This window comes from Thalassophryne amazonica, chromosome 19 (assembly GCF_902500255.1).
Source record: "Thalassophryne amazonica chromosome 19, fThaAma1.1, whole genome shotgun sequence".
Taxonomy (NCBI): Eukaryota; Metazoa; Chordata; class Actinopteri; order Batrachoidiformes; family Batrachoididae; genus Thalassophryne; species Thalassophryne amazonica.
The window spans coordinates 34,997,461-35,023,546 of record NC_047121.1 but is presented as its reverse complement, the minus strand read 5'-3'; the positions used below and the strand labels follow the sequence as shown (position 1 = coordinate 35,023,546).

The following is a 26,086-nucleotide window of genomic DNA, read 5'->3' as shown; positions in this document are numbered from 1 at the left end:
TGGATGTGTGAGAATCTACTGAATCTTCTGGTACCTTGTTTCCCATGTAACAATAAGAAATATACTCAAAACCTGGATTAATCTTTTTAGTCACATAACATTACTATTATTCTGAACACTACTGTATAAACTCTACAGCTTTAACCTGTAATTGGCTTAATTTATGAAGACGAATGAAGGATTTCTGGAAAACATTTAAACAGAAATACTTTCTTTTGAAGCTTCACAGCCTCAGAACTTCCTAAAATACTTTCTTTTCATTCTCTAAATATTTATGAATGAATGTTTGAGTGCATCTGTAAAAGAATGACCTAAAACATTTCAAGAGACCCATCAGTGTAAATAATCACAAATAAACATACAGCCTCCAAACAGCCTGTAAGCACTATATTTAGGATTGCATTAACATCAGACATGACATTTTCTAGAGAAACATGTCTCAAAACAGGAGGTTTAAAACAACCATTTGATGTCCATTAAAACCTTCGGAATTTCACCTCCCAGTGTCCTCAAGCTGTTCCCCAGACATTTCTTAAAGTGATTAGTGCTGAACTACAATGATGGACTTAAAACAATAAAATGTCCCAAATCTTAACTCATAACATGCACAAAGTGCTATAATCAATAAAATTATAAAAAGCCATGAATAATGAATAAAGATTCTCTGTACAATGTTTGGACTGAGTAGTGTCGTTTTGTGGCAGTTACAGATAAAGTACGAGCTTTTGTAACAAATGTTACGCTTGTGACTTTGTGCTTCTGTCTCCCTCCACCCAGTACTCTTCTGTCTGCATCTCTGTGAGACGAGACACGGTCCTCTGGAAGGCAAACTTCTCCTCTTCTCCACTGAAGATGGACAAAGTGCTGGCTTCCTCCTGTTAAACAAGAGTGTGCATGCACACAGCAAAGGTCAGTCAGGCCATGTTTCATGACCTGGGGTCAGTGCAGACAGGTGCTCTAGACTCCCTACTACCAGCATGCCCATGCGCGCGCACGCACGCACACACACACACACTAAATTTTACTAATTTCTTTTGGCCTGTCTGTTTGACTGCGGACAAAAGACAAAGAAACTAGAAAAGGTAAAGAATCCAGTGCATACAGTAGTGTTCAAGATAATAATAGTAGTGCTATGTGACTAAAAAGATTAATCCAGGTTTTGAGTATATTTCTTATTGTTACATGGGAAACAAGGTACCAGTAGATTCTCACAAATCCAACAAGACCAAGCATTCATGATATGCACACTCTTAAGGCTATGCAATTGGGCTATTAGTACAAAAAGTAGGAAAGGGGGTGTTCACAATAATAGTAGCATCTGCTGTTGACGCTACAAACTCATGTTCAAACTGCTTTTTTAGCATTCATGTGAATCACTAAACTAGTATTTAGTTGTATAACCACAGTTTTTCATGATTTCTTCACATCTGCGAGGCATTAATTTTGTTGGTTTGGAACCAAGATTTTGCTCATTTACTAGTGTGCTTGGGGTCATTGTCTTGTTGAAACACCCATTTCAAGGGCATGTCCTCTTCAGCATAAGGCAACATGACCTCTTCAAGTATTTTGACATATCCAAACTGATCCATGATACCTGGTATGCGATATATAGGCTCAACACCATAGGAGGAGAAACATGCCCATATCATGATGCTTGCACCACCATGCTTCACTGTCTTCACTGAACTGTGGCTTGAATTCAGAGTTTGGGGGTCATCTCACAAACTGTCTGCGGGCCTTGGACCCCAAAAGAACAAGTTTACTCTCATCAGTCCACAAAATATTCCTCCATTTCTCTTTAGGCCAGTTGATGTGTTCTTTGGCAAATTGTAACAACTTCTGCACGTCTTTTATTTAACAGAGGGACTTTGCGGGGGATTCTTGCAAATAAATTAACTTCACACAGGCGTCTTCTAACTGTCACAGCACTTACAGGTAACTCCAGACTGTCTTTGATCATCCTGGAGCTGATCAATGGGTGAGCCTTTGCCATTCTGGTTATTCTTCTATCCATTTTGATGGTTGTTTTCCGTTTTCTTCCACGCGCCTCTTTTTTTTTTTGTCCATTTTAAAGCATTGGAGATCATTGTAGATGAACAGCCTATAATTTTTTGCACCTGCATATAAGTTTTCCCCTCTCCAATCAACTTTTTAATCAAACTACGCTGTTCTTCTGAACAATGTCTTGAACGTCCCATTTTCCTCAGGCTTTCAAAGCGAAAAGCATGTTCAACAGGTGCTGGCTTCATCCTTAAATAGGGGACACCTGATTCACACCTGTTTGTTCCACAAAATTGACGAACTCACTGACTGAATGCCACACTACTATTATTGTGAACACCCCCTTTTCTACTTTTTTTTTTACTAACAGCCCAATTTCATGGCCTTAAGAGTGTGCATATCATGAATGCTTGGTCTTGTTGGATTTGTGAGAATCTACCGGTACCTTGTTTCCCATGTAACAATAAGAAATATACTCAAAACCTGGATTAATCTTTTTAGTCACATAGCATTACTATTATTCTGAACACTACTGTATGTTTGACTACTTAACGTCAGTCATGCATGAGGAGAAGAAGACGACAAAGAAGAAAACACACCATTAATCCAAGCTGCTGCTTAATCCTCTGGGGTCCATGGAAGCTCCGTTGGGGGGGGGGTTCATATTACTATTAAAAGTGGAGCAATGGAATGCCACAGAGGCTTCATTCAATCACTTTCTGAAACTACAAATTCTCAACTGCAAAATCCATCTCAGGTCAAGACATTCTTTGACTCACAGCCAATCCTACAGGCCAGAGGTCATCACATGGGTATGTCTCCTCTCTCACAAAGTGAGAGGCTGCAGAGTCTGTTGTGGAATCCCCACTGAAAAATGGCAGTAAATGCTCAAACTCTGAAAGAAGACCATTATAAAAGAATGGTCTGTCAAACTGAAAGCACTAGGTTTTTTTTTTAAATTTTTTTATTTAGTCTTACAAAGAAAATGGTCATGGAAAAACACGTTAGGACAATTTTCCCAGGATCTGTGAAGAAATACTTTTATTTTTTCAAGGCAGCAAGGGACATTTTTTGGAAGCAATTTTTGTCACTAATGGACTTTCTTCAATCATTCAAGGAATTAATCAAAAAGAGAAGACATCCATCAGACTGGTAAGTGATGATATTTGAGAAATATGCTGTTTTGGAATGGTCCAGACCTCTGCTGTGTAGTGCCCAGGTGGGACTGTTGTGTTACTTGGTACACATTTGATCTTTTTTTTTTAGGTTATAATACACAGTTTTAAAATCCTTCTCATATATTACACTACATTTGTGGCTAAAACATTTGGTAAAATCATGTCTAACACCAAAACAGCTTGTCCACATGAATAAAAATGTATATTCATGAAATATCTGAATAATTTCTAAAAGCAAATATTTTCAGATTTAAAGCCAAATTATATAATTTACACATGTTCTAGACAAACATATGCCTCATTTTAAGAAACCTGAGATAGTTCTAAAACATTTCGATATACAACATGTTGGCATTGTACTATATTTTTTTATATGGTTCATCAATTTCACTTAGTGAAGCACTGTATTAGTAAAACTAGGTCACTGTGATTAATACTAATTGAACATTTATGGCAGTTGTTAAACGTACATTAAACCTCATTATTACGAGCAAATATATCTGTCTTCAAATGTAGACAGTTACTTCTTGTCATTCTGTATACAATAGGCCTGTATAGAAGGGAAAAGGGAATGTGCACTGATTTGGTGACTCCAGTTTAATTTGTCTGATACAATCAATCAAAAAATGTCTTGACCGGGACATCCCTAATATTAATATTTAAAGTGTTGTTTAGAGGATTTTTAATATCCCAATCAAACAAAGTTTAATTTAAAAATAAATTAACTAATAAGGGCAGCAGAGTGGATTAGTGGTTGGCACTGTTGCCTCACAGTAAGAAGGTTGTGGGATCGTGTCCCACATGGGGCCTTTCTGTGCAGTTTGCATGTTCTGTTTCACATGCCAGATCCACATTGGCATTTGGCACAAGTTTTACACCGGATACCCTTCCTGACACAACTCCAATGTAACCTGGAGAAACACACACAGCTGCTGGTGTTCCAGAGAGGTCCCCCACCAAAGTACTAACCAGGCCCTGCACGGCTTAGCTTCTGAGATGTGACAGGATCAGGCTTACACAGAGCAGATCGGCTGCACCATGTTAATGAGAATAAACCGGTTATTTTTTTTAAATTATCGGTACAGATTGCATGGTGAATTCCCTGTCCCATCCATCCATCTTCTACCGCTTAGTCCAATTAAGGGTCGCGGGGGGCTGGAGCCTATCCTAGCAGTCATAGAGCAAGAGGCGGGGTACACCCCAGGACAGGATGCCAGTCGGTCGCAGGGCCCACAACAGACAAACAAACACAGACACGCCTACATGCACACCTAAGGACAATTTAAAGATACCAATCCACTAACACGCATGTCTTTGGATGTGGGAGGAAAACCGGAGCACACCGGAGGAAACCCACGCAAACACGGGGAGAAAAATCTCCCACCACAGAAAGGCCCCCGGGAATTGAACCCACGACCTTCTCGCTGTGACTGGCAACAGTGCTAACCACTAATCCACTGTGCTGCTTCCCTGTCCCATCCCCCCCCAAAACAATACTGCCTCAGAAACGGCTCTTTCAGTGTACCCATGATAATAAATTTGTTGTGTTGTAATTAAAAATAATCTAGCAACAATAAAGTACTAAAGAGATATTGTCAGTTATTTTGTTGACAACATCAAATATAATGCATCTCTGATTTACGTTTACTTTTTATTGCTTATGAAATCAAACTGCATAGCATGAATCACAAACATTTAAATTTGATCATTTGTGCAAGTGTAATACTGCAGTACCGCCACAGATGGCGTGCACACTGTGCTGCATTCCGCATTCTTCCTTGTGGATGGTCTGCAGGACTCAGGAAAGTTTCAGACTTAACGTTGACAGATACATTTCCAGTGAGAACACACTGTATTCATGTGTATTAATATACTAGAGATGGACCTGGCACATTTAAGGTTCCATGAAGCCAGGAAGGTTTTGAAACCAGGTAAAATAAACACAACACACCATTTAAATTTCACATTTTCAAGGCAGTTATTTGTCTTTTACTTAAACAAATAAGCCAAAGCATAAATGACCATTGAAATCTTTGGTGACATGCCTCACTACAGTGTGCAGAAGAGACCAAGACTATTGGTACCAAATGTTATTATTATGATAGTACTTAAAATTTAACAAGGCATGCCACCCCCTTTCATTCCTGCTGGACATGTACAAGACAAAAAGGGGGTAAAATATACATTGTGTCCACGATTATTACAATATAAACTCATCAGACTTGATTAGTTGATGGTTTCACTACTTAGAAGAAAAAGGACCATTCTTGTCGTTGTACATACAATGGAAGGGACCTCGCTGATTTATGCCATCCTAATTAGAGTTAGTGCACTCCAAACAATAGGAGCAGTGGGCAGCCCAAAGTCCAGGGCTTTTTGGGTAGCGTACTCCAGACGTAGAGACGCTGCCTTGGACAAGAGCAGTGAATAGAACAGACTCCAAATGGTGCATGTTTTTTTTTTTAAAATGGTGGAAGAAAAACTCGAGTTCCTGGAGGAAACACCAAGCACGTACACAGAGCCGCATGCAAATTTCTACACAGAAAGGAACTGTGGCATGGGTGGAATCGAACCCAGATCTTCTTGTTAGGAGGCAAGTAGTGGATAGTCCACCTGATCCACCATGCAACTTTCGATTGAGAACAAAATACAACGATTAGATGGACTAGTTAAATGTTTAAATTTTGGGGTGTTCAAAAAGCTAGAAAAAATGGAGACAAAAGTCTTAACCACATTAAATATCTTTATCAAGCACTGCAACTAGTTTTGAGCTCTTACCCTTTTCAGCCCAAGATCGTCCATAAGAATATGACCCTCGTCATGGCTGCGGTCTACATCCTGCACAAAAATATCCTCCAGTAGGTGATCCGCAAGGATGACTACTCGCACCTGAACCAACATATATAGTTCCCAAATAAATAAATAAATTCCCAAATAGCTATAGCGTGCAGTTAAATCAAAGCAAGAGTACCTTACGGGAATAGAGGGAATCCACAAGTGTTATGAGCCGCCGAGCCTGACTTTTCTTATTCGCTGTCAGCAGAGGAATGTGTCGAATAAAGACCGTGTCGAACAGCCTAGAAATCTCCAGGTAGTCACTGGGCCCCAAAGGCTGAAACATTAAACATGCTGCAGGTCAGCATAACTCAGCTAACTTTATTAAGCCTCTGATCACCTGTGAGCAGTGTGCAGGGTTCTGTCCCACTGCAATTATGGCACACTTGACATTTCCAGACATCTTATAAATTATTCATACTTACTGAAAATACCCACCAGTTTAACATCCAGGCCCACAAGAATTTGGACAGTGACAATTTTTGTACTTTTGCCTCTGTACAGTTTCCACTACCACAATTTGAGCGGAGTATTCCTTAACTTTAACTAGTAATGACTTCATGACCTTTCTTTGCTAATAAAATTGAACTATTAAGAAAAAAATTACTCATAACCATCCCAAAGAGGTATTAGTTATCTTTGGATGCTTTCAGTGATGCCGGTATTTGGTTAGACTCTTTCTCTCCGGACTGTTCTGAGTTATTTCATTAGTTAACTTCCTCCAAACCATCAACATGTCTATTAGACCCCATTCCTACCAGGCTGCTCAAGGAAGCCCTACCATTAATTAATGCTTCGGATCTTAAATATGCATCAATCTATCCTTATTAGTTGGCTATGTACCACAGGTTTTTAAGGTGGCAGTAATTAAACCATTACTTAAAAAGCCATCACTTGACCCAGCTATCTTAGCTAATTATAGGCCAATCTCCAACCTTCCTTTTCTCTCAAAAATTCTTGAAAGGGTAGTTGTAAAACAGCTAACGGATCATCTGCAGAGTAATGGTTTATTTGAAGAGTTTCAGTCAGGTTTTAGAATTCATCATAGTACAGAAACAGCATTAGTGAAGGTTACAAATGATCTTCTTATGGCCTCAGACAGTGGACTCATCTCTGTGCTTGTTCTGTTAGACCTCAGTGCTGCTTTTGATACTGTTGACCATAAAATTTTATTACAGAGATTAGAGCATGCCATAGGTATTAAAGGCACTGCGCTGCGGTGGTTTGAATCATATTTATCTAATAGATTACAATTTGTTCATGTAAATGGGGAATCTTCTTCACAGACTAAGGTTAATTTTGGAGTTCCACAAGGTTTGTGCTAGGACCAATTTTATCACTTAGTACATGGTTCCCTTAGGCAGTATTATTAGACGGCATTCTTAAATTTTCATTCTTACGCAGATGATACCCAGCTTTATCTATCCATGAAGCCAGAGGACACACACCAATTAGCTAAACTGCAGGATTGTCTTCCAGACATAAAGACAGGGATGACCTCTAATTTCCTGCTTTTAAACTCAGATAAAACTGAAGTTATTGTACTTGGCCCCACAAATCTTAGAAACATGGTGTCTAACCAGATCCTTACTCTGGATGGCATTACCCTGACCTCTAGTAGTACTGTGAGAAATCTTGGAGTCATTTTGATCAGGATATGTCATTCAATGCGCATATTAAACAAATATGTAGGACTGCTTTTTTGCATTTGCGCAATATCTCTAAAATTAGAAAGGTCTTGTCTCAGAGTGATGCTGAAAAAACTAATTCATGCATTTATTTCCTCTAGGCTGGACTATTGTAATTCATTATTATCAGGTTGTCCGTAAAAGTTCCCTGAAAAGCCTTCAGTTAATTCAAAATGCTGCAGCTAGAGTACTAAGCAGGGACTAGAAGGAGAGAGCATATCTCACCCATATTGGCCTCTCTTCATTGGCTTCTGTTAATTCTAGAATAGAATTTAAAATTCTTCTTCTTACTTATAAGGTTTTGATAATTCAGGTCCCATCTATCTTAGGGACCTCATAGTACCATATCACCCCAATAGAGGACTTCGCTCTCAGACTGCAGGCTTACTTGTAGTTCCTAGGGTTGTAAGAGTAGAATGGGAGGCAGAGCATCAGCTTTCAGGCTCCTCTCCTGTGGAAACAGCTCCCAATTCAGATCAGGGAGACAGACCACCCTCTCTTACTTTTAAGATTACGGCTTAAAACTTCCTTTTTGCTAAAGCTTATAGTTAGGGCTGGATCGGGTGACCCTGAACCACCCTTAGTTACGCTCCTATAGACTTAGGATGCTGGGGGGTTTCCTGATGCACTGAGTGTTCTTTCTCTTTTTGCTCTGTATGCACCACTCTGCATTTAATCATTAGTGATTGATCTCTGCTCCCCTCCACAGCATGTCTTTTTCCTGGTTCTCTCCTTCAGCCCCAACCAGTCCCAGCAGAAGACTGCCCCTCCCTGAGCCTGGTTCTGCTGGAGGTTTCTTCCTGTTAAAAGGGAGTTTTTCCTTCCCACTGTTGCCAAGTGCTTGTTCACAGGGGGTCGTTTTGACCGTTGGGGGTTTTCCGTAATTATTGTATGGCCTTACAATATAAAGCGCCTTGGGGCAACTATTTGTTGTGATTTGGCGCTATATAAATAAAAAAGATTTGATTTGACAATGGATTTGAACTGAAACAGTGTGTTTCTACTGCAGATTTCCAAATTTAAATTGAATTCAGGGGGATTAACAAAAACACTGAACTAATTGTTTATACATTATTACTATTATTAATATGCATATGAATACGCGAAGCTCGTCAGCATCTCACCATGTCATTTAGGTCCTTCAGACTTTATTTTGAGTAAATGCTTCAGGGGAGCATTAGTAAGTCCCTTCGGCTGCTCCCTTGTTTGCACTCGGGGTCGCCACAGCAAATCCAAGGTGGATCTGCATGTTGAATTGGCACAAGTTTTACGCCGGATGCCCTTCCTGACGCAACTCCACATTACATGAAGAAATGTGACAGGGGTGGGATTTGAACCCGGAACCTTCTGAACTGAAACCAAGCGCATTAACCACTTGGCCACCACGATTAGCATGGCAAAACATTTCAGCCCCCCGCCATTTTAAGCATTTTTCTTTATTTGCCTCTCACATGCCTGGAAAAGCTCCTCGCCATCTAACCATGAACATTAGGTCCTTCAGACTTTTTTCAGTAAAATGGTTCTTGGGAGCATGAGCATGACTAAAACCTTTCAGCTTCTGAGGGGGCTCTGCTACCTTCTGAGGGGAGCTCTGCTTGCTTTTATTCACTGACCCGCCACCTTTTTAAGCATTTTCCTTATTTCGTCTTTCAGCTTCTGGAGGGGCTCTGCCCCCATACACCCCACCTTTATAAGCATTTTTTCTGCTTTTCAGCTGATGCTCCAATTACAGCCCTCTTAAGCCCTGCCACTTATTTTGTTAATGTAAATGTAAATTAATATTAAAAGTTTTCAGGTAGTTGACTTTAGGGCTGTACAATATGGCCAAATTATCCTATCTCAATATTGTCATATATATTGTCATGTAAATGTCACTTGTATACATGCTGTCCATATTCTTGAGCTGCTAAAGGTGGGTAGGGAGAGTTCCCATGGGATAAAAAAGCTTTTCAACCTACCATCCCTGGTTCTCATGACCAGGCACCTAAGTGGCTCTACTCTTTTTTTCTTTTAAGATATATACAGTGAGGAAAATAAGTATTTGAACACCCTGCGGTTTTGCAAGTTCTCCCACTAAGAAATCATGGAGGGATCTGAAATTTTCATCTTAGGTGCATGTCCACTGTGAGAGACATAATCTAAAAAAAACAAAAAAAAAAACCAGAAATCACAATGTATGATTTTTTTTAATAATTTATTTGTATGTTACTGATGCAAATAAGTATTTGAACACCTGTGAAATGTTAATGTGAAAATCAATGTTAATATTTGGTACAGTAGCCTTTGTTTGCAATTACTGAGGTCAAACGTTTCCTGTAGTTTTTCACCAGGTTTGCACACACTGCAGCAGGGATTTTGGGTCCACTCCTCCATACAGATCTTCTCTAGATCTTTCAGGTTTGGCGTTTCAGCCCCTTCCAAAGATTTTCTATTGAGTTCAGGTCTGGAGGACTGGTCAGGCCACTCAGGACCTTGAAATGCTTCTTATGGCGCCCTCCTTAGTTGTCTTGGTCTGTGTGTTTGGGTCACTGTCCATGCTGGAAGAACCAGCCATGACCCATCTTCAATGCTCTTTACTGAGGGAAGGAGGTGTTTGCCAAATCTCACAATACATGACCCCATCCATCTCCCTTCAATACGGTGCAGTTCGTCCTGTCCCCCTTTGCAGAAGAGCACCCCCAGAGTATGATGTTTCCACCCCCATGCTTCACGGTTGGGATGGTTTTCTTGGGGTCGTTCTCATCCTCTAAACATGGTAAGTGGAGCTGATTCCAAAAAGCTCTATTCTGGTCTCATCTGACCACATGACCTTCTCCCATTCCTCCTCTGGATCATCCAGATGGTCACAGCAGGGGGACCTTGCTGCCCTGCAGGATTTTAAAACCATGACAGCATCATGTGTTACTAATGTAATCTTTGTGACTGTAGGTCCCAGCTCTCTTCAGGTCATTGACCAGGTCATCCTGTGTAGTTCTGAGCTTTCTCAGATCATCCTTACCCCACAAAGTTGATATCTTGCATGGAATCCCAGACTGAGGGAGACTGACAGTCATCTTGTGTTTCTTCCACTTTCTAATAAATAATCATAACAGTTGTTGTCTTCTACCAAGCTGCTTGCCTGTTGTCCTGTAGTCCATCCCAGCCTTGTGCAGGTCTACAGTTTTGTCCCTGGTGTCCTTAGACAGCTCTGTGGTCTTGGCTATGGTGGACAGGTTGGAGTATGATTGATTGAGTGTGTGAACAGGTGTCTTTTATACAGGTAACAAGTTCAAACAGGTGCAATTAATACAGGTAAAGAGTGCAGAATAAGAGGGCTTCTTAAAGAAAAATTAACAGGTCTGTGTGAGCCAGAATTCTTGCTGATTGGCAGGTGTTCAAATACTTATTTGCAGCAGTAACATACAAATAAATTCAAAAAAAAAAAAAAAAAAATGAAGATGAAGATGAAAATTTCAGACCCCTCCATGATTTCTAAGTGGGAGAACTTGCAAAACCGCAGGATGTTCAAATACTTATTTTCCTCACTGTAGGTGGATATTTAGGCTCTTGTTCAAACAAGACAATTAGGGGTTATATTGTTTTTGTTTTTTTTAATAAGTATGCAATCCCACTCAAAAATGTAAAAAAAAAAAAAAAAAAAAGCTAAACTGTCAACATGACAGAAAAACCCTGCCTGGACTCTCACTGGATTAAAGGTACAGTGTGTCATTGTTAAAGACAGCAAATGTTATGTCCATCAAATAAATGTGTTTAAACTTTGCAGTGTTATTTATTTTCTTAACTTAGACAGAAAAATACAAAAAAGAACTTTGATATTACAACATAAGTGTCATTTTTTGTCTATTACTCTTGCTTTCAGTGCATCTAAAACCAGTCAAAATGACTCGCAACGCAACACCAACAGCACCGCTATAACAAAAAATTTCTGGGGAGAACCCTGAGTGGTGAACGTAGATGAGTTTAAATACTTGGGGTCAACTGTCCAAAGTAATGGAGAGTGTGGTAGAAAGGTGAAGAAGAGAGTGCAGGCAAGGTGAATAAATGGACTGCATTTATATCGCGCTTTTCCATCTACAATGCTCAAAGCGCTTTACAATTATGCCTCACATTCACCCCGATGTCAGGGTGCTGCCATACAAGGCGCTCACTACACACCGGGAGCAATAGGGGATTAAAGACCTTGCCCAAGGGCCCTTAGTGATTTTCCAGTCAGGCAGGGATTTGAACACAGGATCTTCTGGTCTCAAGCCTGCAAGCGTGAAGAGGAAAGTCTGCAAGACAGTAAGTAGTGAGACCAGCTATGTTGTATGGCTTAGAGATGGTGGCGCCAACAAAAAGACAGGAGGCAGGAATCTGTGGATGTTTTTGCCCTAGAAAACATCTTCAGATAATTTTCAATGACCTATCTTGATAAAATATGGCCAAAAAAATGCAGTGCTCAATGACAATGCATTGAATGCATGGATGCAAGCAACTGAAATTTTTTTGACTGAACATATTCTGTGAGTAGACATTCAACCGCCAAAGACGTGAGGTCGCCATCAGGGTCTGAGGGCATGGCACCCTGGAAATTTTGAAAAAACTGCAATTTGATGCATTCTGAGAGCACTTTCATCAGTTTTTCTTGGTTTAAAATGCAGTGGTATTTGACTCTTTTTCTGGAACAAAATATGGCTCAAGTCTTGATTTCATTAAAATTTATTCACTATCTTGTATGTACTGTCTGTAATAGGTTTGCACAAATGGACTAACTGACTGCATTAACCGACTTTAATTCTGCTTTCATTGTTTTAATACCATATTTATCAAATTCTGTCTTATAAAACAAATCAATAATTACACCAATTCAGCTTTTAGTAAATAATACACTTAAAGACATAACTATTATCAATGAAAAGTCTTTAGCCAGTTGTAAGTAATTTAAAACTGATGCAACAGTTTAAAGAAGACCATCACCAGATCAAGACCGCATATTAATGCCAAATTCCAACACCATACCAAGTGAATTTTAAATAAAATGTTGTGAAACGCCATCACCAGATTGCAGCACTTTCAAATGCCACAAGTTATAATATAAATAATAAAAATCATAACCAATGAAAATACCTGTACAGTATTTAGCACAGTGCTTTAATTTTACCTCAGAATATTTTATTTTACAAATTATATCTAGTCATTTTGAATCTATTAAAAAGAGTAAAAAGTGAAAGAAATCAATTGTAAGGCCTGAAAGAAGTTTCTAATAAGACGTATTTAGCCATAAGGTCAAGTGAGAGGGGGAAGTGTTGGCTTTTTAAATATCTGAAAGACACCAGACTCATCAAAACGATTTAGTACCACTATAACAGACTGATGCAGCAGGTGGCAGCAGTGCAATCAGGATGGCAGCTGCCATTAAATACCATAGAAGAAAAAAAGAGCTAAGTTTGAGTTACAGGGACACACATATTGAGAGGCGCGCATTTCGTGTCAAAATAAAAATAAAAATAAAAATATAAAATAAAATATTTTAAGTTACTGGTTTTATATGACAATATGAACAAAACATGGAAACTAATTTTGACGGAAATCCGTACACAAACCGAGGTTTTGCACATATGTGAAAGTCATACATGGAATCTGGGTGGATTCATACTCGCCAGAGTGCCTTTATTAGAGAGAGTGGCGACATGAGTAAAAAACAACAACAGACAAAACAAACAAACAATCAGTCACGTGACTCATGGTGCCATCTTGGGGCAAAAATAGCATTGGCTGTTAATATGTCTGCATGTAAATCCAGCCATTTTATTTATTTATTCGCTGAAAATGCCAGGTTGTTGCGCATTTGGATGCACAAATAGTCACAACAGGGGCTTCAAGATGTACAGATTCCCTTCAGATCCAAACAGAAGAAAAATTTTGGAACATAAAGTCAGCCCGTGTGGGATGGAAGCCCACATCATCATCAAAGCTTTGCGAGGTAAATTTATTGTTCAGTCCCATGTACAGTAAAACTCAACTAAACCGTCGTCGTATAAACCAGATATTCACAGTCACCGGACAAAAAAAGTCCCAAAGTTTTTGTATAGTTTTCCATGTAATAAACACACTACATAATGGATTTTGTATAACGGATTTTTTGCTCGCATCAGATAAAATGTCCCATCCGATCACAATGTATTTCCATTAAAAACCCCGAGCAGTCTGGACGTGCAGAGGTACAAATTAAAGTTCAGCTCTGACACTCGTCGATTTGTGGAAAGTGGGACAGGAATCATTTCTGTGATTAAAAGTTCAACCGTTTTAGTTTTTTTTTCCCAAACAGTGTTCAGACTCGGACCTGCAGCCTGATGTGCACCTGTTAAATCAAACACAAAAGGCTGTGATTTGACACTTTTCTGCATTTAATCCTTCATCTGCCATCATAATATATAGCACGCACGATGATGAATGGATCAGAAAAGTCCACATCACATTTACAGCACAAAGTCGGTAAAAGAGGAAAAAGATCAGCTTACCTTGATTTGGAGGTGATGATTGTAGAAAGAAAGCTTGTTACGGGTCAAATTTAGTCCATAATAAAGCATAATCCAGAGATGGAGAACTTTAAAACTGTCATGCACATCACTGCATGACATGGAGTTAAAGAGCAGCAGCTGCATAAATCAGGCTTTAATTTCATTAAATAAATCATCATAAATTGTAAATTTATTTAAATTTGATAGCTTAACTATTTTATAGTTATTTTGATAGCACCTGTACCTGGATGTGTTGTTGTATGTGGTTAAATGATTTTAAAAAATGTTGAAAACATAAAAGGTCCATTCAGTAGTTCAGCACAGTTAGTCCCAAAATGGTGACGAGTTGATGGCACTCTCCAATCAAGGCACTTGAATACTCTCAAGGTGAAATCGCCATCTGGTGGACATTGGTGGTATATCACAGATCAGCAGTTCTAATTAACTGCAAAATGCGGGCAATTAAGTGGATTTCTGAAAGAGCCATGATGCGCGCCCGTAACTACAGAGGATATGGGAAAATCGAAAGCGTAGAGATGATGCGTGAGGTGAGCAGATCCAGAGAACATTGAGTACAAAAAATGGGACCTCCACGCTTAGTATATAGATTTTTGTTTACAGCAATACTTTGAGTTTCCTGTCAAAAGTAGATCAGAGAAGAAATAGACTAGTTCATATTTAGTAAGTTATTCTTAGTTACGAGGTCTGTTAGAAACGTACTCGACCTTTTTATTTTTTGCAAAAACCTGATGGATTGAATCACGTGTGCTTGCATGAGCAACCTTGAACCTTTTTACCGCCTGTCAATTGCGTCATTTGCTGGTAAGCAGCCTTTGTGTGAGGATGGGTGTTGTCCTCTCGTTGGATTTGTCTTTGCAAGGAAAATGGCGAAACGACTGGAGCATCGCGACTAAATCAAATTTGCCAGAACTGGGCGACAGCCAGGTGGAAACCATTCGGATTATTCAGACGGCTTTCGGTGACGATGCTATGGGCAACCACAGATTAAGGAGTGCTACAAACCGGTTTTAAAGACTGTCCGCACAACGGACAATGCTGTGACATGCCCACCTCTTCCACAATTTCTCGGATAGTCACACGACTGAAAAGCCACCGAAAGCGTCTGAATCATCCGAATGGTGGAAGAGGTGGGCTTCATTTTTCGGAGTCCAGCATGTCCTGTGAGACTTCAACCACGGAGATGCTTTTGCTCCGTCAGCAGCTTCGTGCCGAAGCCATTAGCATGAATTTCGCTGAACTCTTTTTCATGGCCAAATCTTCTTTCACAGTGAATGTGTGAAAAAGGGCTGATGTCCCACCTCTCCGCAATTTTTTGGATAGTCACACGACGGTCCCGCATCACCACAGCGTTCACTTTGGAAATTCTCTGGTCATTTCAGCATGTTGATGGCCGCCCGGAGGGTGGCTCGCTCTCCACCGTGTTGCGGAGTGTCTTTAAACCGTGTTTTGTACCACTCCTTAATCTGTGTGATGCCCATAGATCGTCACCGAAAGCCGTCTGAATAATCCGAATGGTTTCCACCCTGGCTGTCGCCCAGTTTCTGGCAAAATTTGATGCAGTAGGCTGCTCCAGTCGTAGGTAATAATTAGGTAATAGGCTTTATTGTCATTGTATAAGTAATACAACGAAATTACCAGAGACTCATCACAGTGGCATATCAACACACACATACCCATCGCAGACACCACACACATGATGACACACACCCACACACACATACAACACAATAATAACAGTCACAATAAATAATACAGCCTTAAATATCAATACATGATTAAACATAGTAAAACTAATAGGTTAAAAAAAAAACATTACTGCACAGTCCCTGCTCTGTGTTGTCCCAATGTTGTCAGTGTAACTGTAATTTATTTAAATGTTGTATGGCTCTAGGGTAAAAACTATTCAAAAGTCTATTCGTATGTGTTTTTATGGCTCTGTACTGCCTGCCTGAGGGCATAAGGTTAAATATTTTTTGTCCAGGATGTGAAGAGTCTTAAAATGTTTTTGGCTCTGGAAAGGTATCGAGCACCTGCGACTTCTTCCAGGGAGGGAAGAGAACAGCCAATAATCTTCTGTGCTGTTTCCACCATCCTTTGTAGAGTCCTCCTTTCTGCTGCTGTACAAGCTGCATACCAGACTGTGACTCCATAGGTCAACATGTTCTCGATGACAGCGTGGTAGAAGGACTTCATTACTGCTCTGCTGAGATGATGTTTCATTAGGATTCTGAGAAAGTGAGGCGTTGCGATGCCTTCTTCATTAAATCAGTTGTGTGCACTGCCCAAGAGAGTGTGTTTGGATGTGTATACCAAAAATTTATAGCTTGAACAATTTCCACTGAGTCACCTTTTATAAAGAGGGGCGAGCAAATCGATCCTGTTCTTCCTGAAGTCTATTATCAGTTCTTTTGTTTTGGTTCTGTTCAAGTTGAGGTTGTTCGCAGAGCACCACATTGTCCGACCTTGGACTTCCCTTGCGATATGAGTCTCATCCCCCCGCTGAGATGAGGCCAATGACAGTTGTATAGTCTGCAACTTAATTATTGTGTTGGCTGTGGAAGCAGACGTGCAGTCAAATGTATATAAGGAATACAGCAGAGGGCCTGAGTTCCGCCATTTCCTTGCAAAGAAATCCGACGAGAGAGACTACACCCATCCTCACACAAAGGCTGCTTACCAGCAACATGACGCAATCGACAAGCGTGAAAAAATTCACGCTGCGCACGAAGGTTCAAGGTTGGGCTCATGCAAGCACACGTGATTCAAATCCATCAGGTTTTTTGCCAAAAATAAAACGGTTGGATACTTTTCTAACAGACATCGTATGATAAAACCTTCACCAGGACCAGCAGCACTCTGGCAGCCAACACTAAATGTATTTTCTAAACATAAAGAGAAGGTTTTTTCTGCCTCCTCCTAGACCGAGAACATTTAATGTGGAAAGATGACGTACTGCTACCTCACTCTGTCACATAGTTCCTCAAAAGTACAGTCTGCTATGGTCCCCACATGTTTATTCAGACGAACCTTCCTGTTGTGGACGTTCATAATTCGTGGTCGTGTTACTGTGACGAGAGGAACAGAGACAGGACACATTTCAACGACAGGAAAGTAATGTCTATAGTCATTTTAAAAAATGGTCACATCAGCTGCACTTACTGTCATTCTGCTTAAAAGCTAGTTTATCAAACATCTTATCAAGCACTGCTTCTGCATCAGGCTCACTTGAGCTGCAGGAAATATTACAAAGTCAGTTTAAAGGAAGTTAATAAAAATGATCCAACAGCTCAAAACAGGGTAAATGTTTCCATTTCTTACAGGAAGTAGAGGTTTTCCTGCCAAGGGTTTATTTCTTTTTGCGATAATCTATTCCAGAATCCAAGCCAAGAGTTTGGCAATATTCTAAATGTGAAGGACAAACATAAACAACAACTAGTAAATGTAGAGCCCAAACAGCACACAGTCTTCTGTTTTCCTACCTGTAATACAGCATAAAAGGTACAAAGTTGACTCTCTGTAGCCCATTTTTATACAAGTCTGAAAGAAATAAGAAGAAAATAAATGAATATGATTATTTCCCAACTGCTTTATTGTTGTACGATTTTTAAAATCTACAGAACTTTAAAATATTAAAAGCTTACTTCAGTCAAATGTGGTGTAGTGTAATTTCCCAAGATGATAAGAGTTTATATTGGTGTTGATGACCTTTAATTGCCCCTGTACACGCATAACGATTTTACATTTCTACTGATTTTGCCTCCCATCCCTGTTCCAAGACAATCCTACTGAATTATCTCTATATAAATATGAACAAAGCAAAGTGTCAAACATATGACTGTAATTTGTGGTGCCAAACAACAATAAAATGCCTTATAACTCAGAAAGAAGAATGAAAATACACTGCTGAAGGTCCCAAGAGGGAGCGGATTCACAAAACACTTCTACAATTCAAAAATGTACCTAATTATATGCGTTTACCTGTCTTCGGGAGACAGCTACATTGTGAAATACTGGTTCTCAGAAATCATATTCTGTAGGAAATGTTGTATGGCTGGGGGGGCCTAGCTGCCTTTTGTTTCTGTCTTCTGTGCTGTCTTTTGTTTTTCCTTCCAGGTGGTACGCGTTTAGGATTGAGTGGCTGTGTGGCTGAGTTTTCAGGACCTCACCCTGATCACCTGAGGCTGATCAAGTGCAGCTCGTCAGGACTCACAGCTGTGGTGCATCTACACGGATTGGAGCATGGTGGCATTTAAGTCTGGAGTACACAGTGTGTATTGGCCAGAGACCCGACCTTGTGACCAGACGGGTGAGATCGTCGTCTTGAGAGCCATCTCATTATTATGGATGCTGAGAACGTCCAGGTTTGATGCCATGGTCTGTGAAAGAGGAGGGGGTGAGGTCTCACGCTCGTCAGCACACTTCCTGAGGTACGTTAGGTTTTGTGACTAACATTTGTACAGTCAGTAAATGTGGTGTCCCTCACACCTTATTATATTGAGCTGTTATGTTAGTCGTTTAATCAGCTTCCACTGCAGTTGAGTAGGTGAACAGGGTGTTCCATGCCTGCAGGGTGGGAAGCTGATTAGTAATTAAGCCAGGAAGTGTTTGCTGTTTATGTTCACCTTTGAGCGGTCTCTCTGTGTGTGGAGTGTGGGCTCACATGATGATTTCTTCTTTCACAGACTCGGTTTGTCGCGGCCACCTGGGGGGTGTCGGCGGGGTCCTTGGGTCCGAACTGTTTCTGGCTCCGGACCGTTTGTGCAGCTGGGAGCGCACCGTATTATCACCTCACCAGACCACGCACTCATTTGTTGTATTTATCACGCACTGTTATGTCATTAAATTTTGTTATCCTTTGTACCGTGCTCTGCTTATTTCATACTGGGTCCTTCAAACGCTGGTCGGTTCTCCGGGCTGCGTCCAACACATAACAGGAAACAGGTAATTAGTAACCTTTCATCACTTTCGTCCATCCTAGCAATCTGTGATTCAGGTAATTTGACAAAATTCTGATGCATTTTTGTAGCCACTTTTGACAAGAAAAAGCTGGTGTCATCAGTGAATTCAGTACAGACTAATATTTACTCACCTGCTGATCTATTTTATTATTGTGATCATTACAGTAAAAGGATATTGATATTTAAGTTATACAAATTAAATAAAGTTATGATTTCATACAGTATACCACTGATGCTGATCTATCCTTACTAAATCTCAGGGACAAGTTGATGGTTTGAATTTAGAAGAGTGATGCTTTAGTCATGGTGTTTTCTAGTGACTGCTCTAGAACATCTTCTACAGAAACCTTCTTTATATATGTGAAAGACAACAGGACCAGAATGTTATGTAGAAGTGTTAACACTAACTAGGTAATAAATTATTTCCATAAATGAGTTTGATTAATTCTTTTTATATTATCCCTTTACATTTTTTGTGCATTAACACACTAGCTTATTTCATAAAGTACATTGTGGCATCAGGACAATGAATGTGAAAATGGACTGTATTTATATTACACACACGTACGTCAAAGAAATGGCATTTACTTTTCCTACACAACAACACAGAGGGTGGCAGAAGACATTAAACGCAAGGCACTTTTCACTCATGGTGACAACATAACTCTTCACCAAACAGACTACTCTACTTGAAGTAGAAAAACACAATAAATCGATAACGCTAACAACACTGCTTAAACAACATGTACTCCTAAAGCATTTACATGTATAGATATAAAAAATATTGTAACGATTTTGAGCTTTGCACACACACTGCTATTATTTTTAACACAACTGTAGGCCCTGAGGCCCACGGTTCCAATACTTATCCCTGAAATACATTCTACAACTCCCCATGGATGGGACACCAGTCAGAAACCCCCATCAAGGGGGAGTAGCCATTTAGAGCTGGGTGGGTGGACTGGGATAATGCAGATGAAGTATACTGCTAAATTACACAGCCAGGTAGGTATAGTGTGACCTGGACTCAAACCCAGGTCTACATATTGGGAGCCCAACTTCTAACCCACAGATCTATGTGCAGTTTATACGATCCACTCAATCTGTGCAAGTTGTCATCACAATGCAAAGACACTGAACATTTACCTCACAACAGTCTAAGGTGCTGCTGAAAGCAGCTATATACTTATTGACAACATTTTTTATTTTTTATCATGCCATGAACACTAAGCAAAATTGCGCTTTGCAACCTCAAATGTTTGAAAATTAAGAACATGGGACCCTTCATGAAAGCACTTGGAACAATATATTTTTTTTAAAAAAAAATTATATGCCATGCCACCTACGGCTCACCTTCAGGGGGACGATTTGAAGTGGCCACAACAACAACTCCATTTAGGAAGAGATTCTGAAAAAGCTGCTTGAGAATCATTGCATCTGCGATATCAGTGACCTGCAACAAAAATTACACCATCTCCAATTACGTTACACGCAAAGAGGAAAACAGTCAAATAATTGTTTATATTACAAATTATATCTGAGGTAGAAATACTGACTTATTACTACCTGAAACTCATCAAAACACAAAAGACAAGCCTCCTGACTGATCTCCTCCGCCACTGGAGCAATCGGGTCATAAGATTTTGCCATTTTCCCCGCTTTCCTTTTTGGCATGCTCTGCTTTAGTCGGTGGATCCCTGAAAGAAAAAAAAAATGGATCTTTGGTAACATACCTATCCAGATGACAAAAAAAAAAAAAAAAAAGCGCAACAACTGGTGAAAGTCATCCCCCTTTTTTCCTTCTTTTCATTAGCAGTATAATCTGGTGCGACTAATATACAGCAGGGTGGACAACAAAAACAAACAAAAAATTCACAATTCAATACATTTTCTTGACAGTGGAAATGAGAAACAGCTTTAAACTGCCTTTTTAATTTTTTTTGTAAATAAATGTGCGAGAGAGAGAGAGAGAGAGAGAAAAACACTTCATAACGGGACTCTAAAACTTTCAGCATGCATTTAAATCGAAGTCGGGTCACCCTTAACACATTCATTATACGAGTGGTCATGATGGCGTCACTATGGCATCACTTTTTGTGTTCCTAGAAGCACAAAAAGGGCACTTTTCCTCATATCTGTCAGGTTCCAGAGATAAAATAAAATTACAAATAGCACTCATGTTCATTTCAAGCAAATACATATAAATAACAAAAAACAACAACAAAAGACAACAAAGGCATTTGTCTTTACAAATAGCAAAACACCAAATGACAACTGACTATAAATGAGTGCAGTGCACAGCAGAGAAACACAACATAAATAACAGCTAAATGTTGAGGTGAGCGGGGTTTACACTGGACTCACCTTTTTGTTGTATCGCTGTCAAGCACTATGGAAAATGTTTGACATACAAAGAATGCCACACTTAAACCGGAGTTTTCTCAACATCAGCATCTGAGCTGTGTTAATTGGCTCAAATTGTTCAATCCATATTTGATAATCCATCGTCAGTTATTAAATGACAAACTGGAATATTCCCAAACACCAGACTCCACGCTGTGTACGTGGTATCAGACAAATTTCCTGCCTCTGACAGACAGGGAGAAGAATGACAGATGAGAGGAGTTATCTCTAAGCTTGGACTTTACTGGCCAGGAGTGAGCAGTTCACACAACAACATGGATGGCAACTTCCTCTCACTAAAGGACTGTTAACACATTCATCAAGCGTTTAAGCAGTTTAAAACCACTCTGTTATCCAGGCAACATGAGCATTCTCGTTCAGTGACAAGCATCTCTTGGCTGGTCATACGCAACAATGTTTCCACACAACAGCTGAAAATTATTTCCTCATGAACCATGATTTATTCTCCAAGTCGGCAGAGAGCCCTCCTGCTCTTCACTTCTTGAGATAAGATGTCCTTGAATTCCTTGTTGTCTTCCTGTTCTCACATAAAGTTTCAGCATGAGGAATCATTTTCAATCAAATGCAAAGGTCAAATGTAAAAGTTAGCACAAAACATTTGTAGTACAAATACGATACAGGATCACCTAATGACCACATAATGATAAAAGACATACATTTTCTTACACATGGACTCAAATAAAATCCAGTCTTTAGTCCGATCACGAACAAAGAGTTGTCCCAAACACTACCAAGGCTATTCTACAGGGCACCGTTATACTACGTTCACCCACGATCCAAAAGAGTGCAAAATGGGATGAAACAGCTTAATCCGGTTTGCCTCCATAGGGTTTATAAAGTGCAGACCTGGCAACCTGCCAGAAAATGAAAGAAAGGAGCTGCACCCTCAATCAGACATGATCGAGTTGTTCAACTTTGAACAAAAGCTGCAACAAACACTGCTTTAGCTTCAAAATGTTTACCCCAATGGAGCATGTTCAAACAAGTTTCAAGCTGTAGTCACTACAAATACCCCGTTTAAAAAGCTGTTAAGACTATGAGTACCGAAACTTTACCATGTACTTTACCATGTAATTTCAAGAATCGGCATGAAATATTTTGAACAGTTCAGAAATTGGATTCTGATTTTAAATCAGTTGGGACTAAGACAATGTAGATCAAGCATCTTGTATAGACAGGGAGACACAGACACAGACAGGGAGCACGAGGGGGATTCAAACACAGGTCTACATGTTGGCAGCTAGCTTCTGTATCCACACATCCACCTGCTCTACAATGCATTCTCAATGCATTCTCTAATGAACCAAAATGTGTTTTTGTGCACTCACTGACTCAGTCACCTATTTTTATGTGGAAATCATGTCACTGTTGCTGTAGAGATTGTTTCTGCCACCAGGACGACCCTCGTGCTAAACTTAGCTAGTTTGGGCACAAACGGTCTTACAGGTAACCGTTTGTACAGACAAGGTCTGTATAACTGAACATTTTTATCAGAACTTTGAATAAATTTTATAGCTGTAGAAGCTACAGTTTATAGCTCATCCCAGTTTGTGATTGCATTAACTACACATGAACGGATTTGCAGTTATTCTAAAGAAACTCAAGCGTAAACTTATTGCTCTCCCTCTTGATATTAATTACTTTCTGAATCCATGAGGATGTTTGATTACATTTTTTATTTATTTTTTTTTGCCTCTGGACCAAACAGACAATATTGCTGATACTTTTTAGCTACAAATGTCTTTAATGTTGTCAAAGCAGAACATTATCATTCACTCATGCAAAACTGTCTCTTCTGCCCCACAGTGGATGTTTTGAGATATGGAGGAAAGTACAAAGTACATACAGCGTACTTACGTTGATGCACATCCAACATAAAGCCATGGAAATGAACCCTTTTCTTCTTCTGAGTCTCAACATAAGAATAAAACATGTCCATTACCATAGTTTTTCCTGTTCCTAGAAACACAAAAAGGAACCAGAATTAATAATAATGTACACATGAAAAATGTGAGCGGTATTACAGTACATCATGCTTTTAAAAGCATGGTCCTAAATAACACTTACCAACATCACCATAGATGTAGTATCCGTTAGGAGGCTTAGGCTTAGTAAAAAACTGAAAGACAAAAAGAATGCAGTTAAAAAATAAGGCAGCAGATATTATGTTAACCATAAGTATGGGTTAGTAAGTTACTATTACAGTGGTGATGTGATACCCTAAAAGACTCAAACTGATCAGGAAGGCCAGCGACGTTGGTTGGGTGGAGCTGCACATCTTCTCAACAGTGTCAGAGAGGAAGATGCTGTCCAAGATACACGTAATACTGGACAATAGCGCCCACTCCTTACAGGACGTCCTGGTGGAATGCAGGAGCACTTTCAGTTCCAGACATTCCATCTAAATGCACCGCTGACTGCCACAGGAAATCAATTCCTGTGTGTGGCCATCAAACTGTACAACTCCTCCCTCTAAAAGTCAGACACCCTGATTCTACAGACTGGAATCATTTTTCATTTCCACATCTTGTTTATATTGAATATTTGTATTGTTGTCTATTTAAAATTGTTGTGTACCATTGCGTATTTAAAATTTTGTTCCTCTCCTACTTGCAATTTTGCACTGAGCACATGAAACAAATTGAACCCCAGTCTGCCACATGACAGGCGGGGATACTTACCACTATACTAATGAGTTAGCAAAGAACACAGAGTCACAGAACACCAATTACAGCAGCTGCCGTAAGCACAGCCCCAAGATTTAGGGTTACAGCTGCCATAACAGTAACCAAATAAGACGTGGTTATGGTTACAGCTGCCCTAACCACTTCATAAAAATAATGTCAAACCAAATAAATGGGTCTACAGTGCTGTAATACTACAGCAGCACTGATTAGAGCACAAGGTTTCACCAAGGGCTATCAACCCACCAACTCAAGAGCACAATCTCCATCAAAATGTTTAAGTGATGAAAAATTGTTAAAGATATTCAAGAACAATCATTTGACCTCTTCAGAAATACAACCCACATCAGAAAAAGTAAGAACAATATGCAAAATGCAGTTCAACAGAAGACAAATGGGAGAGTCAAGCCTAGATTTGATCTGTTTTCCTGTATGATACCACCCCAGGGAATATGTATATTTCTTTATAAATACTAGCTATTTAGCAGTTTTTCATGATTTTTTTGAAAACAACTGTAGGCATATTAAATACACAGAAGACTTTTGCACAGTAAGTCCCTTCGTCTGCTGTCTTGTTTGCACTCGGGGTCACCACAGCAAATCCAAGGTGGCTCTGCTTGTTGAATTGGCACAAGATTTACGCCGGTGTCATGGTCTTATCGGTCCCCCTGCCTTCAATGCGCATGCATCATTTCGGGAAGTCGGCAGCGATTAATCGATTATCGCCTCGTTTCTGCTTAAAACTGCACTCCAGTCATCATCTATCAGCATGATAATCAAGCGATAAACGGCAAATTGCTGTTGACGCAAAGAAGGCAGGGGGACTGATCAGGGCCACTGCCTTGTGCTACTGGACCTTTCTGCACTGAAACCAAATGACCACCCCTGCTGCACAGTGCTGCATGCAATTATTACGTAAATATGGTTACATCTACCTTTGAAAAGCAGCTCAGACTGGCTACAGGACAGAGTGTGTTTACCTTGGAGAAGATGGATGTGGGTGTGTTGCTGTATCCCCTGAGGGTTTTGTGCAGCTGATCCAGTTTGAGCAGCACGGCTCTCTGGTTCTCGTCCTCCCGCAGTGTGCCGTCCCTGATCAGGCTGTTGTACTGCTCCAGAGGCCCGCTGAAGCAGCTTCTCTCCTCCGCCGCCTCCTTCACTCCCAGGGCGTAACCTTTCCCAAAACAGTTTTTAAGTCAACGCCTGTCAAAACTGTGTGGAGTGTAACCGAAGCGGGTTAGCAAGGCACTTCTGTCCTGCAGGACAAAAATAAAGAAACGAGGTACATCTGCAAAGAAACTTAATTTACAGCGAAGACCTTAAGGAAAGTACAGCTAGCTAACCCGTATTTTAACCGGGTAAGTTTAGTCTAGACCGGCCAAACACTTTCTTCATCAAAACGACTCGCCACAAAAACGTCTCACCTCGTCTGTAAAGGTTATTCAAGGGTTTTCTCAGTTTTGCCAAACAATGTTGCGGTCTGGAAACAAAACGTAAAGCGACGACCGCTGAGGGTGACATCTTCACGAGCGCGCGCCGCCATCAACCACTTAAAAAAAAAAAAATCAAAACAAAACATCACGTAACTTTATTAACAAAGACAAAAGCATTTCTCCTCATTAGCCAAGAGGGGGCGCACTACCTTTTGGTAATACAGTCTATGTATGAAAGTATGAATTTATTAAAATTTTATTTTCTAAAGTTACGTATAGGTTATATAGTTGTTGCCTTACTGTTCTATGATATGTGGTTGGTTTACATGCCATTGTTAATAATTGGACCAACAATGACAACAGC

General features: G+C 39.9%; 1 protein-coding gene across 3 annotated transcripts; it reads right to left on the bottom strand.

The window, feature by feature from the left end:
• Nucleotides 1-372: 372 nt before the first annotated feature.
• On the bottom strand, nucleotides 373-25,875 carry afg1la (AFG1 like ATPase a). 3 transcript variants are annotated; one of them, XM_034160050.1, is made up of 13 exons: nucleotides 25,714-25,875; nucleotides 25,270-25,463; nucleotides 23,673-23,724; nucleotides 23,463-23,564; nucleotides 20,748-20,878; nucleotides 20,535-20,634; nucleotides 17,703-17,760; nucleotides 17,542-17,625; nucleotides 17,383-17,453; nucleotides 17,188-17,288; nucleotides 6,151-6,291; nucleotides 5,958-6,068; nucleotides 373-875 (listed from the first exon to the last, which is right to left on the bottom strand). In XM_034160050.1, exons 1-13 carry the CDS (start codon nucleotides 25,808-25,810, stop codon nucleotides 738-740), a joined length of 1,380 nt encoding a protein of 459 aa, XP_034015941.1. In that variant the 5' UTR covers nucleotides 25,811-25,875; the 3' UTR covers nucleotides 373-737. The 3 variants fall into 3 exon arrangements, with proteins under 3 accessions (XP_034015941.1, XP_034015943.1, XP_034015942.1); XM_034160051.1 differs by having other exon boundaries at nucleotides 816-875; nucleotides 6,156-6,291; XM_034160052.1 differs by lacking the exons at nucleotides 5,958-6,068; nucleotides 6,151-6,291.
• Nucleotides 25,876-26,086: the final 211 nt, after the last annotated feature.